This window comes from Halyomorpha halys, unplaced genomic scaffold, assembly GCF_000696795.3.
Source record: "Halyomorpha halys isolate HHAL.00 unplaced genomic scaffold, Hhal_1.1 Scaffold409.1, whole genome shotgun sequence".
In the NCBI taxonomy this organism is placed as follows: Eukaryota; Metazoa; Arthropoda; class Insecta; order Hemiptera; family Pentatomidae; genus Halyomorpha; species Halyomorpha halys.
In genome coordinates, this window is record NW_027115142.1 from 819491 (window position 1) to 838164 (window position 18674).

At 29.0% G+C, this 18674-nt stretch overlaps 3 protein-coding genes across 5 annotated transcripts in view; 1 reads left to right on the top strand and 2 right to left on the bottom strand.

The window, feature by feature from the left end:
* The window catches only part of LOC106682370 (PP2C-like domain-containing protein CG9801), a 13140-nt gene extending 8368 nt beyond the window's left edge, over window positions 1-4772 (bottom strand). The window contains exons 1-5 of the mRNA XM_014423177.2: window positions 4535-4772; window positions 4257-4462; window positions 1735-1909; window positions 1402-1630; window positions 1031-1232 (exon numbers count right to left, since the gene is read on the bottom strand). Coding sequence (XP_014278663.1) covers window positions 1031-1232; window positions 1402-1630; window positions 1735-1909; window positions 4257-4462; window positions 4535-4665 — 943 coding nt within the window. The 5' untranslated portion in view covers window positions 4666-4772. The remainder of the gene's footprint in view (window positions 1-1030; window positions 1233-1401; window positions 1631-1734; window positions 1910-4256; window positions 4463-4534) is intronic.
* A 256-nt stretch (window positions 4773-5028) lies between these two features.
* On the top strand, window positions 5029-6145 carry LOC106682371 (alpha- and gamma-adaptin-binding protein p34). Its single transcript, XM_014423178.3, has one exon. It carries the CDS (start codon window positions 5173-5175, stop codon window positions 5998-6000), a length of 828 nt encoding a protein of 275 aa, XP_014278664.1. The 5' UTR covers window positions 5029-5172; the 3' UTR covers window positions 6001-6145.
* Window positions 6146-15842: 9697 nt separating this feature from the next.
* Window positions 15843-18674, bottom strand: part of wnd (wallenda) — a 102805-nt gene continuing 99973 nt past the window's right edge. For all 3 annotated transcript variants that reach the window (XM_014423179.3, XM_014423180.3, XM_067052231.1), the window contains 4 exons: window positions 18403-18603; window positions 17399-17559; window positions 16971-17112; window positions 15843-16079 (listed from right to left, as the gene is read on the bottom strand). In XM_014423179.3, the coding sequence (XP_014278665.1) occupies window positions 15993-16079; window positions 16971-17112; window positions 17399-17559; window positions 18403-18603 (591 nt within the window). In that variant the 3' untranslated portion in view covers window positions 15843-15992. The remainder of the gene's footprint in view (window positions 16080-16970; window positions 17113-17398; window positions 17560-18402; window positions 18604-18674) is intronic.

An 18674-nucleotide genomic window follows, 5' to 3' on the forward strand; every position in this document is an offset into this window, starting at 1 on the left:
AAGCCCTGCAACGTGGGGCGAAACGTTGGCTCATTAAAATAGTATATTTCTACTATTTGAGTTTTTCTTGACCGCACCCGGACCATATTCCTTTCATCTTTACACACGGTCAATCAATAATCTTCCAATAAGTACAGTTAAAACTTTAACTATTGATTTTTTATGCTTATTAATTACATATTTTTTAAATTATATCATTTTTATTTTCCGACTCATAAATAAGTTATAATATAATAGTAATAAGATAATTAAGTTTTATAAAGAGGAATGCAGATGGCATACTCACACTGGCTTTTACCATGGATTTAGATCTATTGAAAGTTAAGACTTCATTGGAGGATGATTTAGCTCTTTATCAGGAATCAAATGTCACTGAATTAAATTTTGAAACTTCTAGACATAAAAGGGGGGAAAATATCATTTTTTAAAGCCTCAGACGCCTACATACATCCTATAAAACATAATTGTAGAAACAGTGTTGAAGTTATTTAAGGTTGCGATTTTCTTAGAAGGAATATTTTAAAGAAAAATATAAATAAATAAAATAAATTTAATTTCCTTTATCTTTGTATCGATTTGTTACCACAGTAAAGAAATTAAATTAAGTTAGATATATATGTACATAGGTTTACAGAGGATATTATTGTTTACTATAAAAATATTTATTGACAATAATGGAGCTAATCAAGAAGTACAAATATGACGAAGTTGAAAATTTTGTGTTATTAATAGTTCATGAATAAATAAGCATTGTATCAAGACATCAATTTAGCTATAGTTTTATTGATAACTAAGTTTTGTACAGCTCTGCTTGAAAAATTATCTAAGTATAGAGTTGTATATTACATAGGAACCAAATTTATGTTTTACCTTTTACTGTTCATTAACTATAAATTATAACTAAATTATAAACTTATAATTTATTTTGAAATAAGTTGCTAGGACATATTTCAATAATACATAATCAAGAGGAGAAACAAGATTTTTTTGCTTTTATTACACAGTAATAAAAGCTAACACATTTACTTACCTTGAGTAATTTCACGAACTCCATGTTTGGGGCTGTATACATATGCCAAACTGTCACCAACATTACATGCACATGCAATGTACCTTTGTGGTGCTACCAAAGGTAATACAAGGACAGTTGTAAGAGTAGTCAACATGCCATCTTCCTCAAGAATAAGATTATGTGCTGCATGAAAAGATCTAAGAAGAGAAATGAATGCATCCTAGAAAAAATAAATAAATAAAAATATTTATAATATTTAAACAACACAAAAAATGCTACAAATACAAGGTCAGAAACATCTTCATTATTGAGCATAATTAAGAAATGGGTATGTAAATTTTAAAAAAAAGAAAAAGATAAAAAAGAGAATAACTGAATGAAAAACTTACAGAGGTAGTAGATAAAGTATGGATTGTTTGATTGAGATAATCAACACATCCATGAACAGCAGCTTTAGCTGCTAAGCTGGCCTTGTGACCCCAATTAACTCCATCTGCAAGACATAGAATTGCGGAATTCTGTCGAGCTACAAGAGCAAAGCAATCAGCTATAGGTTCTCCAGCAGGAATTCCAGTGACTGGATGTCGTTCATACAAAGTTAATGACTTTCCATATGCTCTAAAAAAAAAAAATTGAGAAAGAAATTTTTTAAATTCAATTGAAAATCATAAATTAAAAAAGTATGATTAATACAACAGATAAAAAAGGGCTACTCAGTATACCGTGGAGTAGGACAATCCCAATTGAGAATTCCAGCAACTGGTTCATTACGCAATGGGCTACATGCATTTGGAGTGCTTTCGCATTTCTGCAATGGTACTGGACTTCCAAATTCTGAAGGTGGATCAATCAAATTACAATTTACAGTAGAAGTATTACTATTGGCATCTTTTCCACCTAAAATGATAATAAAAACAAATCATTACAATACTATTATCTAATTATTTCATTTTTTAATAAGTTTAGTTTAAAATTCTTTAACCCAAGGGCTCCCAACCAGTCATCAGTGGACTATAAGCCTGAGATATAGGATATAGGAGATTCCTGCGACACATATTTTGTGAGGACTTATATTAATAAATGCTAAATCGATGCCGTTTTTTAATTTCAGGCGCGTTTTAAATAATGCTTGATTTAACTATCTTAAAATCTGCTCTTTCCGTTTTAAGCTATTTTAAAAGTGATATAGGGCCGTCGCTCCCTGGGGGTCTTAGCGGGGCGGGTCAGGCGGGGAAGGATTGCCTTTTTTATGTTACAATCTCCTCTTGTGAGATTGGGACATGTTGTACGTCGACCAACCTATTCGCCGTAATTGTCAGTTTAAAAAGTCAGATAAGTAAGGCTACCACAGAGGGCAGGAGTGGAGGGTTTCATGCTGTTTTTCAATTTCGGGGGATTTTTAAAAAATGCTCAATTTGACTATCTTAAAAGTCTCCTCTTCCTGTTTTAAGCTAATATTTCAAAAGAGATATAGGACCATCACTCCCCAGGGGTCTTAGCGGGGTGGGTACTGCGGGGAAGGATTGTGTTATGATCTCCTCTTGTGAGATTGTGACATGTCGTAAATCGACCAACCTACTCGCTATAATTGTCTGTTTAAAAAGTCAGATAACTAAGGCTACCATGGAGGGCAACATATTTTTATATAAACAAATACATTTTTATAAACATAAAATTTTATATTAATAACTGTTATTGTTTATGTTCCTTGATTTTTTAGAGTTAATTGAAAGGTTTTATCAGGTAAATATACTATAAAAGTGCTCCAGAATGTACCAGGAGACCTCCTTTGTTCCAGATCAGGAATGGGAGTGGATTGAACCCCCACAAGGTTAAATTTCAGGTTTAGAGTTTGTTACAAAGTCTCAGAGCTGAGAATCACTGATTTAAACTTAAACCATCGAACAACATTTAGGAGAACTTCTGCAGTTAGAATGAAACAACCTGTGAGTGGAGATTTTTGGCCAATTTTAAGGACAAATCCAACATTTCTTTGTTTCTGTATTTCCTAACTATCTTCTCCCCATTAATAAAATGTATTTTAATAAGTATATTTTTGTTTCTTTTTTTTTTTTAAGGTTTTGGCTAAAAAAACATATGGTTTGAGATTTTTTACTGTTCTCAATAAAAAATTCTTGTTTAAAAGAAAAAATGAGAAGGAATAAGGCAACAAGAACCAATTAACCACAAGGAGTGAATCGTTATGATTCAGTCCAGTTAAAAAAATCAAACTTCCTATCGATGGTTCGAACTGAACCATAGAGAAGCACACAATTAATTGTTAACTAAACTAATAGGTGTTATCGGAAATATCGAGTTATTTTAAAAATTTTCTTTATACTGTGATTCGTTAGACCCACTATTCTGACAGAGGGTTAATAAAACAAAAAAAACACTTGGCGCAAAAGCACTAGCACCGAGGGTAAGGAACCCTAATAGTCACTGCTGTTGCAATACTTCACCCAATGGATTAAATGAATATTTTACCCCTCAATTTATTACCAATCATACCAATGGGATAAAAATGTTAATGAAGTCCAACACGGCAATGACCCTAAATACATGGCTAAGATCACAAAAGGCTAGCAGGACAAGGTTTCAAAGTTATGGAATAAGCTCAGCAATCACCAAACCTCAACTCAATCGAACATTTATGGAGAATAAAAAAATACATATGTCCGCAGGCTCTGACGGTAATACAAACCTGAATGAGTTAAGTGAAAAACTAAAATGTAAATGGGTGGCAGTCCTGTGTATCCCTTGAGTGATCAAGAAAAAAATGAATGAGCCACACATTGATAAAAGTTCGAATGTTAATGACATCAGAAATACATAAATTGATCTCATTACTGAAAAATATGAAAATAATATTGGGTTCTAAGCAAAACAGATGACAATGTTCCAACTATAAACTGAAAGCATATAAAAAAAGCAGAAAAAGAAATAAAGCAACAGCCATGTTCTAATCAGGCTTTCAAACATGACCTATCATATAATGAAGATCAACATAAATGGGCGATTTATTATGAAAAAATAATTTTACTGTTATATATATGACTTATATATACAAGTTTTACACTTGTGAAAGTTTTTATTGAGAAATCCTCGAGTGAGTATAAATAATACATAATTATAAAAGGAAGAAACTTCATTACTAATTTTTGGTATAATTTGAATTAACTTTTAAGACTATGATAATGTAAGATTAATAAAACTAATAAAATACAATGGAACAAACTCCTACTTGAAGAAGTATCTTCATCAGCAAATCGAACATCAGGATCACTAATTGATAGATGTCTTCTTTTCTTATTAACTGTTGTTAAGCCACCATTGGGGCCTGTCATAGCTGAAATAACATTGCCAGATACTGAGCCAATGGCTTTAGGGGGTAACTGTTGAGGAGTTCTTCCATGGATGATTTTGGGCTCAACACGATCATTTGGTTGCCTGTTTAACAAAGTAACGTCATTATCCGATCCTTGTGAAACAATAAGCAATTATCATTTTATAAATAATTACCCATTTAAATATTTCTGCATAAAACAACCAGAAGATGGTGATGGCTCCTTTTGTTCACAATTCCTGGTTTCAGCAGGATTGGAGAACTGCCTGATAAAACCTACAAACTTTTGCCGAAAGCCAGGCATCATAATATCACTTCAGTTATAACTTAACGGAAACACATTTCAATTTCGTTTTGAACTTCATAGTTTACATCTTTACGTACTTTCAACACTAATCAGCTGAATGGATTTCATCGTGCTTACAGAAGATAGCAGCACTAGTCATTAAAAAAATATTGTAAATTATTTTTTTGTAAAAGATCGGTTTTAAAATAATGACTAAATTTAAAACTACAACCTTTGGAGGATTTGTAACATGGTTCGTAAAATTAAAAAAAGAATAATTAAAATGCTGATCTAGTTTTTTCTTTACCTGTCACCAAAAAGTTAGTTACTTGTCATAGGTTCAAATTGTGGCTCTGTGGTCTATTACTTCTTTGTTTTGAACTATTGAAGTTATTTCAATTGTTGAACAATATTATCTTAGTGTTCTAGAATTGTTTCCGTTTTTGTTTTTTTGTGTCTTATTATTTAGAAAGGAAATACTTTTCTCACTGAGGCTTAGGTTTTGCTATTTGATACACAGTAATCAAAATGAAGCCATCTGTAATATTTTCTTCATGTACCCAAGATTCTCCGACCAATTTAATAAAATTAATGATAGGGGAGCTTCCTGAAGCTGTTGAATTGGAAAAAGGAATTATCAGCTACCCATGGCATATAGATAGCAAGTATTATAAAGCAGATATTCAGCTTTGTTCAATGGAATCCAAGATTATTAGCTCTCCTGGCTTTGCTAATACTGTCCAGGGTGTTGTCCTTTATTTTGATAGTGAAATACCTAATAGCTTAAAGGTAATTGATGAATGGTTAGTTTTGTTAAAAGAATACCAAGCTGAAATAAAAATTTTGGTTTGTAAACAGTGTAAAGATAAGTCTGAACAAGGAGTAAATAAGCTTCAAGTTCAGGAATGGTGCCTAAAAGAAGAGTTTGAGTTAGTTGAACTTGATCCTGCAATAGATGATGATTATGATAGTGACTCTGATGATTTTCCTGAAGCTACAGGCATAAAGAGAGTTTGTCAAGCTTTAGAAGCACATATTTGGCCCAATTTAGTTTTAAAGGACCGTAAAGAACCAACATGCATGGCTAACCTTTTGCATGGGGGTGTTTGTAAAAGTACTGGATCAGATTTTGAGTCTGCATCGTTCAAACCTGGGGAAGATAACATTGAACCTAGTTTAGAAGATATATGTGATAAAGAAAATGTTGATTTCTGTGAACTTTTTAGTCAACTTGCATCAATGAAGGAAAGGGCTTCCAATATGCCCAGTAATGAAAGGAAGGCATTTGCAGAACAACTAGTTTTGGCTTACTGGAATGCATTAGGTGGAGATGAGGATCAAATTCTAGATTGTTAATTACTATTGTTAAACTAGCAGTATTTTGATGATCGAACATTGAAGTAAATGTCTTTGGTTATGTATTTTTAATCACTTTTGTCTGTATTTCAGCATTCTTTAGTGGGAATTATAATGATTTCCTATTTTATCATTGAAGATTTCTAGTAATAATTTATAAGGAACCTTGGTATGGTTCATTCACAGACTGATACAAAAAATATCTGCCTAGTACATGGCTCAGTATAGTTTCCTCACTATTTTTTTTTTGTTCTATATTATCGTCTAATTTTCTTTTTTGAAATTTTATTGTTCTAGTGATAATCTTTTTTCTACATATAACTATTGCTTGTGTAATAGATTTATGATTAATGATTTGTTGTTTAAGAATAAAATCTATGGGGCGAACTCTTGTTGAAACATAGGTTATCCAGGAAATTATTTTATTGTTAGTGTAGGCAAAAGTTGTAATCCCTAACATATCTCCAATTTTGACCCAAATAGGTCAAACTGTTTTTGAAATATAGTTATGCCAAGAAAAATATGTTTACATATGTGTATGTGAAAGTAGTTGATGGAATTTGATGATATTGACCCATTTGATTAGTTAACCATACCCATAGTTAACTAATTACAAATTTAGGCCAAATTGGACAAGCTGTTTTAGAAATAATGATGTGCCAAAGAAAATATGTTTATGTACACATAAGTGAAATTAACCGGCTGAATCTGATGAAATCATTAGGAAACAGCTATGTACTAACCCGCATAATCCTTTAGAATTTCATTATAATCAGATTAACAATTTAATAGATTATACCCAAATGCAAATTTGACTATAGACAGACATGGAAACCAAATTTGTTTTTTGATGTTCAGAATGACGAATGTGAGTGAAAGTTTATGATTCTGAGGATATAAAATTTGTTTTATTCCTGCATGAATTCAATCCTTCTCCACTTTAGTTAGTGAGGAAGCTAATGAACTGCTGTTACCTGTGTAAAAGTGTTCCAAAAACTTTTGTTTGAATGTATATAAATTTAAGCTTGTTTAAAGTTAGAAAATGTATAGTCTATATTTTTATGTTTACCAATTAAGTATAAATTTCCATGAAAAGGAAGATGGGAAAATTGTTAATTTAATAAATAATGATTTATTTGTGAAATGGTTTTCATATTATTTTCTTCCTGAAATCCATCTCATATTTTTATGAATACTTACTGGTATGGTTGTTCAATTCATTTATGTGAGTAATCATACAGAATTCTTTTACTTGCTCTGTTTTCAACAATTAATACTTTACTATTTAGTTAATTGTTATGTTTAGCTCTTATATCTTTGTCATCAAATTAATTAGTTCTTACACTTAAGAAACTCCATAGTAATAAGTTAGCAGATTATTACAATATATTTGGAAAGCAAGGCAACTCAGTGTGGAAGGTGCTTTACTACAAAGACCTGAGTTTGAATTCAGCTGTAACAAATAATTATTCTGTTATTGTAGCCATGAGTTAACCATGTGGATTCAGGAGCCTTCCAGGATCCAACCAACTTCTATAATCTGGATATCCTAAATTGGGGAAAAATATGGAGTTTGAGAGCATGATCTTGAACATATCACCTCCTTTTATTACTGTTGTTTGAGAAACAGCACTTCCTTATAAAGTAATGAACCTCTGATCTTTTATGGGTGGTAACATTACAAATTTTCATTATAATGCTTTTAAATGAGGAGAAGATGGTTGGGGGTGCGGTCAATGAAACACAAATAAGTATGACTAACTTATTTTAATGTGCCGACGTTTCGGCTAGAGTTTCTAGCCTTCTTCAGGGCTAAAAACAAAACAAGATAACCACAGTAAGTATAGAAAAATAAAAAATATAAAAGAAAGTATAAACAAAATAATTTAACACATACTATGATGTGTAAAATTATAGTATAGTCATAGTATGTGTAAAATTATTTTGTTTATACTTTCTTTTATATTTTTTATTTTTCTATACTTACTGTGGTTGTTATCTTGTTTTGTTTTTAGCCCTGAAGAAGGCTAGAAACTCTAGCCGAAACGTCGGCACATTAAAATAAGTTAGTCATACTTATTTGTGTTTCATTGACCGCACCCCCAACCATCTTCTCCTCATTTATCATCCACGGTCAACTATCTCTCATAATTATAATGCTTTTAGTTCTTTAGCATTATGGATGCAAAATGTCACCTTAAGAGAAGCATTAATTTTTTTTGCAATCAATGTTTTTTCTAGAATAGGAAGATTGTTGATTGGCTGTGTGTAATTAATAAGATGGTCCAGAGTTTATATGAGTGCAGGGTTTATACAATGAAGGAAAATCAAAAAATGGTTTTCAATCCTTTTTTGTTTTCAATTTAGCCATTAAAACCATTCTTTGGCTTTTCTCTATGGCTCCTTGTTACATAGTGCGAAATGTAGGTCCATAATAAATAGTTTATTTTCTATTTGAGTTATTTTGACTGGATCTGGACTATCTTCCTTTTGTTGTCTAGAATATTTGACCCTAAAGCTTTTGGTCCTCCCTCTCCTCTTACAGTCATTATCATTGAATGTGGTCTATAAAACTCATTTATCAATATTACTGTTGTAATACACCTCTAGGACAGTCAAATTAATATTGACCATGTAAGGGAGTTTATAAGGTTAATGTGGAGATATTCTTTTATATATGAAAGAAAATTGTCCTATTGAATAAAATTATCAGTTTAAGCTGTTAAACTAGAATGAATCCATATTTTTATAGATAGGATGTCTTTAATTTTTTAAGTATCACACAGGGTAAACATAGTATTATAAAACTTATTCAATAATATAGTTTTCTCCTATACTAATTCACTATATTTTTTATCATGTACTTTTGCCTATATAGCAAATAGAATTATAAGTGAAAATAATGGTAATGGGTATATTCTATTAAAAAAGTATAAATCTAATAAAATAAATTTATTGGAAAATTGTTGATTGATTGTGTGTAATATATTAAAGGAAGATGGTCCAGGTGTGGTCAGAAGAGCTCAAATAGTAATTTAACTATTTATTGTAAGCCAAGAAGTCCTGCATAGTGGGGTGAAATGTTGGCTCACCATTAATAGTGAAATAACTGTTTGAGTTCTGTTGACTGTACCCATACCATCTTTCTTTTAAAATAAATTTATGTGAATACTGTATAGTAGAGCGATTATTGAGTTATGCACATTAGTTTCTGTATGAAATGTAAAGGTTTTGTAGCCCAAAATTATGACTAATACTATTAATGATCATTAAGAGTTTAATAAAATCATTAATTTATTAATTAATTCAATATATTTGTATTATATGATGAAATATTGCATTACATAATGTAAATGAAGTGTTCTTCATTCTTCAATATTTGAAGAGCTCCCTCTGAAACAGTTCTAACATTTTTTCAAACTTTTTAGAGATAAGAAAAAAGTATTACTTAAGGGCTCTGTTAGGAATTGAGAACTAATTCATTGCCAGCACTAATCAGAAAGAATTTTTTACTCTGAAAAATCATTTTATTAAATTTTGTAATCTTATAAAATTTAGAACCTTTTTAGTGGCAGCTCTTCATTTATACATCCATTTTGCTCATGTTCATCATGCGTACAGAAATATCTTAAGCTTATGTTTTACTACTATAATCTTATTTAAAAATATTTATAATTTTTGATTAATAAAACTTTTGTTCATTTCAACTTGATTCATCTACATTTTAATATTTACTTTTTAATAATTAAAAAAAAAAAAGAAAAGGAAAAATGACAATGGAACAGTTAAGAAATGAGGATAAAAAGGAGATATTTTTATTAAGTATTCTCAATAGTGCTCTTTGTTAAATATGTTATAAGAAGATCATTGACCATATGAAGTAGATTGTAGGAATATAGTTTGGGTAGCAGTCAATAAAGGTACTAAAATAGTAGAAAAAAATATTTATTGTTAACCAAGTTTTGCCCCGCTTGTAAGGGCTGTTTTGATTGAAACAAGGATGACAACTGAGATGACAAAAGCAAGTTTTCACTCTTGTTTTAATCAAGTTAGCCCTGCAAAGTGGGATGAAACATTAGTTAACAATAAATAGTTTTTCTACTATGTTGCTACCTTAATTGACCACCACCCAGACTATCTTCCTACAATCTAAATATATTCTTATTAATTTTCGCCGAGACCATGCTTGCTGAGAACGAGGTGAAGGGTCCAAAGGGTATCCGGTTCAGAAGTTTCAGTCTGATTCCCACCAGGCACATTCAAACAGACTATTAGGCCCACTTGCTGTACCAATAGTAGTAATACTCACGACTCACTTATTTAATTGTGGAAGTTAAATGTATTTTTAATCCAGTTGGTGTAAGTGGTTTTTATTTAATAAAATGGTTGAGATTTACTGTTCCATTCATATACTGAAACTAAGATTATACAGACATTCCCTAATAAAATATATGCATGTACATAAATTAATAACTTAACTATTTACTGTAAAGGTGAAAACAAGTATTCTGGTGTTAGTATTATGTTTATGAAGGATTCAATTAATATATGAATGAACAGTCCTTAACAGAAAAGAAAAGTTTCACTGAATCAATTAGTCAATAGTGGTGTAAAAATTTTCCCTAAATATTGGTTTTGTTTACTGTATTTCTACTATCTTATTGAAATTACTACCCTGTTTTATAACATATGATGATTCACAATTCTGATTTCATCAGTTTTAAATTGAATCCCAGGAAAAATTCTCAAGGGTCCCAAGAATTAGTAAACCCATAAATGCTGTAATTCAGCAACACTATTCACTACACTAAATAGATGTTCCTTCCTGTATTGTCATTATTATAAAGCAAACCTGTCATCACCTAGTCTAGTCTAACATCAAGAAAACATTGATTCTATTGTAATATAACATTTCATTAACTAATTGTAGACATTTTTAAAAACCTATATTACAAATGAGTGCAAGTTGTCCTACAATCCATTTTTCTAATTGATTATGCAAACATTTTTCAATATAAAAATTTCTCAAGTTGTAATAAAACAGAAAGTTTATTCCCGGTTGGAAAATAAGGTCCACCAAAAAAGAAAAGAAATAATTATCTGTGGAATGAAAACGTAGCAGCAGGAGAAACTTGTTAAAAACAAATATATTCTACCTGTCTCTTAATTAAGGATCCTGATTGTTGTTCTGGAATACAAACTAGCCTGTATAGATATAAAGAAATGAAGACCTCTGTAGTTAATGATTGGAGAGAAGAAAACTGTATTCTTATCAATAAACGGATTTATACATGAAATACAGAAAGGCTTAGAGAGTATGGATTAAAAACCTTAAGCTAGGAAATATACTTAATCTTATCCTACTGATTGACTTGTTATAATATCTCTCCAATCCTTTCAAAGATCGATATTCTGAATTTATAAAAATAACTCAAGAAGAAAGCACTGAAATGGGAGATACATATTCAATCAAACTAATTAAAGAACAATATCTCAATCTTATAATAACAGGCACTGTATTAAATCAATGGAAAGCAGGTCATTCATTTACTCTGATTTAAAGAAAAGGAAAATTCTAACTACAGTGGTATTAAGGCTATTCACTTGTAAGATTTGTATTCAAGTTCTGCATGATTCAAAGAATGCTCCTCAAAAATACTTGAAGTACAAGCTGGTTTTATAGCAAATATATTATATAATTTGTTTTTATACCAAAAATATACACACATTTTTGAAAAGGGGGATGCTTACAGTAACAATATTACATATTCGGGCTATTTTCTATTTCTGAAAAGCTAAAGCAAAATGTTCCCTATTTAAACTTTTGTTTGACTTATATGTAGAGGAGAAAATGTATAATAGAGAAATGCTTCAAGGATGGACAATAAAAGTGCATTTTTTATATAATTATTAGATAATTTTAAGATATTAGCAAAAAAAGACATTAGGCACATGATGTATATAAAAAAAAAAAAGAAGTGTTATAAGAAATATGAGGCATTAAATTGAGGGTTATCTACAAGATAGAACCTATCCTAACACCAAGGTGGAGGGGCAAGTTTTTATTTTGTGTGAGCACCACTGAAATAAAAGTCAGCCCTCAGCCTCCCAGGTGTCCATTTAAACTGGCACCACTGCAGTTCCCAGGTTGCAAAGACCTACACCTCAACCCCCTGAACTACAGATGGCCCTAAAACCCCTATACTATTATCAGAAGATGGCGAGGTACTAAAGAGAGGAACCAAAGAAGAGATGGCTAGAGGATAGACAGGAGGAAATGGCTGGATATTGTGTGCAATAATATTTGACTTTCCTGAGTTTTTTTTACAAGAAATCATTAATAAAAAAATTGATTGTAATCATCTTTTTATATTAATAATCTATAATTTTTTAAATGTTTAAACAAATAAATAGGCTTTAATAAGCAGAATACATCATTGATAGGTATTGAATAAATTGTGATGTGCAGTTAAGTACAACTATATTATTTTTAACAATCTGGTTTGAGGTGTCTTAAACACTGCTTGGATTATTCTGGACGTACTTTCCAACAGATTAAAAGCTCTTTCATCATGGTCAGTGACTGAGCACTGAATATACATGGAAGGTTTGATCAATTATGCCCAAACGCAAATTTCACTACATACCGATAGACAAAACACAAATTTGTTCCTTGATGTTTAAAATGTGAAATGTGGATGAAAATTTTTGATTCTGGGGACATTAATATTTTTTATTACCTGAATGAATATAAAGCATCTCTGCCTTTGGTAGTGAGAAAGCAAAAATTACGATTAAAATATAGTAGAGAATATACTTGATTATGTCAATTTATCCTTATCACTATACTTTTAAATTTAAATTATTGGAAAGACTGTTATATCCTGATCATTACTTTGAATACTAAATTAAATTCTAAAAATGATTTGGAAATGTCCACAAATTAGTAAAAGAATTCAAAGAAATATTTGATTTTGTAGTGGAAGAAATTGTGATAAAGCTGCCAACATCAGTAGAATTAGGGGACCAAATGTAATTAATGGACAATTGTGGTTTCAAATTGGCTTCTCAAGCTCTAGGTTTAACGGATGTAGTTAAAAAATTTTAGGTAAAATTTAATTATTGTATCTAATTATTTAATTGCTTAGCAATTTTAAGACAAACATTTTGTATAGTAGCTTATTTATAGAAATAAAAATTAGGTTATACTGTAATGAAAGTTCATTCTTTTATTAATGAAATAATAAATAAAAGTTCATCCTTTTTTTTAATGAAATAATAAAATACAAAGTTCTTAATATTTATATATTGTTTTTTAATATATCTTATCTAACTCATAGATGCAAAATTCTACTGATCCAAGGTACATGATGGTCTTGTACCAGTGATCACACATCAATAAATTATGATTTTTTTTTTCAACAACTGTTTAATATTTTAACTTTAGAAAACTATAGAATCCCAAACCTCAAAAGCCGCCAGAACACCAATACTGTCCTATCTGTTTGTTACCTATCATGGGCAAAATCCTTGAGAAACTCATTTCAAAATGCCTGTACCCCATCCTATATTCATGGATTTCCAATGGATAGATTCTCCACATGTTTGTATCATGTCATTATATCACTTACAGCAAATTCACTTGTTGTATATATTTTTATACAATTGTAAATAAATTATTAATATATATATATTTATAAAGCCTGTAGGTATAATGGTGCACTATAAGGAGACACTCTTCCCCTAGTTATATTTTTAAAAAATATATAAGAGTAAATTGTGATTATAGGTACAACAGTCTTCCATATATTAAATACTTTCTGTAGAATAATTTATGGCAAAGCACTTAACATGACATTCAAAATGTTACTGAATTAGATTTTTTAATTGATCATTCGGAATGAACATAAGAATAGCAATTACAATTAAATATTCATTTGAATATATTTGTTATTTTAGTAGTTACAGGTATATTTGGATATATATGAATTTTGGATTTAATATGAGGCTATCATAAGCCTTTCTAAATTTTAGTTAAAAAAAAATAAAATAGTGCTAATATTAATACCAATGTACTGCAATAAATGATTTAATGATTTTAGGGATTGAAAGTTAGATTGGATTTAATTCATTTCAGGCTATCATGAGCCTTTTGAAAAATTAGTTTTTAATAAAAATAAAATAGTGCAAGTATTAATATCAGTGTATTGCAATAAATTATTTGATGATTTTAGGGATTGAAAATTAAATAGCATTGGAATAAAAAAAATAATAAATAAAGAACATTATTCATTACTTCTGCCATGTGTAATTAATTATATTTACACTTAGATAAGGTAAAAAAAAAATTAATTACAGAAAATTAGGAGCTCAACAACTGAATAAAAGGTGGAACCTATTGTATTATCTGATTTCATGATGGTAATTTTTCATATCATACTGTCATTATAATACCATACTACAATTATACTATATTGCATACTTCTCAAGCTTTATTTTACCATAAAATTCTAAAGTGAAACATTTAAATATTGATAAATAAATAAATTCATTACTTAAAGGCATTATTCATTTATTTTGTAGAAAATTCATAAACACTATAATATCATAAATAAGAAGGTACTCAAAATGAATACTAAGTAACAAACAAATATTGCAATCATTAATTAATAGTCCTGAATTTTTTAACACATCTGTTGTCCATGGATATAACTTAAAGATTCACAAAAATAAAATTGTTGGTAATTTATGTTTTTAAGATTATTCTAAAGAAATAATTTGTACAATTAATGGATAACTTAATACTATTCCAATTTAAGAATCTTTATATGGTGCTAACATGCTAGACCAAACTAAATTGATTATATAGGCAAATCAAATTTTCTATTTATGTCATAGCATGCCTAAAATTCTGGACTACATGGCATTAACAAGTTGCTTTGAAAGTTACTTCAAAGGGATATTTTTGTTTTTTTTAGACATATGCATATATTTACATTTTCACAGAAAGGAAATTGTTATATACAATTTACACATATCCAGTATGATTTCCATAAAATAATTAAACTGTCTTTTGATATGTTATTAACAGAAATATAAAAAAATAAGACAATTTTAAGACATATAGCTACAAAGGAATTTTACAGCAAACATTGCTTAACAATCAATAAGTCACCAATTAAAAACAGTATAATAAATAATTTTACCACTACAAAATACCAAAACAATAATATCTTAGAAGTTTATACAATAATATTTCTTTTCAGTTCAAGACTTTCAAATTTTGAACTTGAAATGATTTTGTTTAATTATTTCATGGTGGTTGAAGGGCTAATTAATATCCTCGGCATAAAAACTAATCAAAAATTTCAAACTCAATAATATCAAAGTCAATTGAAGAATTAAAAAATAAATAAATCATATTTTGAATTATAAGACACACATATTCTTCTTCATAATCAAGGTTATGTGTAAACACATTTATTTTTTAATTCTCCAAGAACACAATACGTTCAAACTAATTTAAAATGAAAACAACCAAAATAAAAAATATTTGGATCGCTTTCATGAGCAATGTTCAGGTGATTGCTTATCTTTGGCGATATCTTGAAGTAGTTTGACCTATCTTTCTCAAAAAACTTGGAGACTTATAATTTATCTATACATAAAATTAAAAAAAAAAAAGGTTTGTGTAAACACTACTACTTAACCACTTCCATTAACTAAATGTTCAATATTTACTAAATTAAATAATATCTAAAACTTATGTTTTTCTGATAATATAAACAGGAATGTAAAGATCACAGTCTTATGGAACATGATGCATCCAGTATTATATTACTAAATATAATTAACAACTCAAACAATTCTAACATTAACATATTAAAAAAAAAACAGAGTTCTAGAAAACAATAATATCTAAATAAGGTACAAATAAGATCTTTTATCCTACATTAAAAATAACAGTCGATTTGTCCAGCTGGGGATGGCAATTAGGCAACAACTTGATGTTGTGATGCCACTGTGATCTCACTTAGGTCATCAGATTCTGATTCTGAACTCCTAGCACTTCCTGTCCTCTAAAGAGAAAAAATAAAATATGATAAAATGCTTTTCTGATTATTAATAATACAACAATATAACTAAATTTTTTTTTGGCAGATAGCGTGTGTCTCTAGGTAAAAATTAAGAAATACAGTGACTTAAACCAATACAAAGATCTTAAACTATACTTGTACAGAACAAAAATGTGTGTTATAGTTCTTCAAGTACCAATAAAACTCAGAAAGGTTGCATAAGGCAGAAAAAAAGTAAAATATCAGAAAAATTTCTAGCTTGAATTTTATAAGAGACGATACAACAATAGAATGTCTTCATATAGCACCATCAATGCAATAGAAATATCAATAAAATAGAAATGCATGGACATACAATACATCAAAATGGATTTTCAAGAAAATAATGATTTTTAGTTCCAAATGGTTGGTTTAATTTAATTAATTTTGAATATACTTTTAATAATTTAATTGGGTTAAAAAAAATTATTCAGTACCACTACAACCCATGAAAGTCAGGGGTGAAGTATTTTGTAAGAAGTATTGTTACTAGAACAACGGTTGTGCAAGGAGGTGATATGGTGGTCATTGACATTTCTGTGCAAGGAAAATTGCTGCTCAAAACAGATAAAAATAACAGAAGGATCGAACACAGGCATTAGAACAAATTAATAATTACAATCTTATTACAAAATACAAACAATAATAATGATGTGTATAACATACTAATATCAACAAAAAACAACTACATTTATTTTTTTAAGATTGAAATATTTTTCAATAAAGAAAAATAATTCTAATATAAAAAACTAATATTAATCAAAGAAATATATTTAAACTGTACTTTAAAATAGTACACATTGTCTATTTAATATAAATATTTTTATAACAAAAGTTGTGTAAATAAACTTATACCTTTATTGGAGGAGGGTTACTTTCAAGTGTTGAACTCCTACTGTGACTCCTTTCTGATGTGTTGTCTTCATCAGATTGTAGAACTTGGGGTAGCTTAAACCTCCTCATCCGACATCCTGGGCCAATTGGCCTTCGACTTATACTGGGCAACAATATATTCATTATATTAACATTATGAATTTATTATTACCTATTATTTATACTATTTTCTGAGGATATGATTAAAATATAGAGTTAAACTAAAATTTTCCATTTTGTAAGAAATGAGAAACATTATAATTTAAATTAATATCTCTAATTTATTTTTAATAATTATACATACATAGCACAATGGATAACTTATTTTTACTGAATCATACTCAGATGTATAAAAATTAAAAGAAAATGGAATGGTGTTGAAAATTGTTTAGATATCTTTTAAAAATTACCTTTTCCTCCGAAGGTTGAAATTGCCACATGAATGAGGTAAATCATCATCTTCTCTATCAGAACTGTCTTCAATTCTATTTCCATTAATTAAGATTTCACTAACTTTACGCTTTAGAGATTCTAGATGATCATCTTCCAGATCAAGTTTTAGTTTATTGACCTGTAAGTAATAGATAAAGAAATAATCAGGAAAATTACAAAATAACATTTTTGTTAAAATTTGTACTTTATAAAAACATTAAATATTTTATGATTAAAAGCACATTGTTATATATTGAAGTAGATATTTAGCATTGTATTATTTAATTTCAATTATTACCGTTAATGTGTTTAACAAATAAAATATGTACATTTAATCAGGGTAAGAACAAAACATTTTTCTCATGCAATTATTTGCTCAAGTTATGTGCATTGTTTATTAAATACAACAAAAGTTTGACTTCAAAAATATCACTTTTATGTTATCAGCTATTCAGAAATATGCTTTTAAAAACTTACATTTTATTAACTTAAAACATTTCTTTTTCAAAAACCCTTTAACATAAGGTAATGTCAACAAAAGTGTGAAACCATCTAACTTTCAAATATCAGAAGAGATAAATAAAATTTGTTTTTTTAAACTATTTTTTGTATTTTTTTTAAGAATAAAAGTACATCTTTTTTCTCTTTCCTGAGATTAGGCAATAAAGTAGTTCCACAATTTAGCTAACACTGTAAACTTTTTAGAGAATTTTTGAAAAAGAAATGTTAAGAGTAATAAAAAATAAATTTTTAAAAGTAAATTTCTCACTGGACCAATAACCTAAACTTGATATTTTTTAATTTATACCTGTGTTATGTTCGATAAACAATACATGTGACACCAGTGTATAGATATTATAAAAGAATAAAACAAATATTTTTCAGGTGCATAGAACTTCAGAGGAAGCCTTGGGGCAATAAATAAAAATAAATAAACAAATTTTACATTTTATAATAATGATGGTTAATATTTATGACTTACTACTTCATATTCTTGACTACTAGTCATAACAGGTTGAATGTTCCCATTTATGCTATCCATTGGACTTGTAGCTTCTGGGGTACTGCAATTACTTATGTCCATTGCAGTATCATCTGTCTGAGTTTGAGAATTAACATATTCCTTCTTTGAAACAGGCATTTCTTCACAGGTATCCACTTCTTCCCTCTCTGAACTAAGACCCTAAAAATAAAAACCATGTAGTGAGCCAAAGCAATAATAGCTATAATAATAATATGATAATTACTACTTGT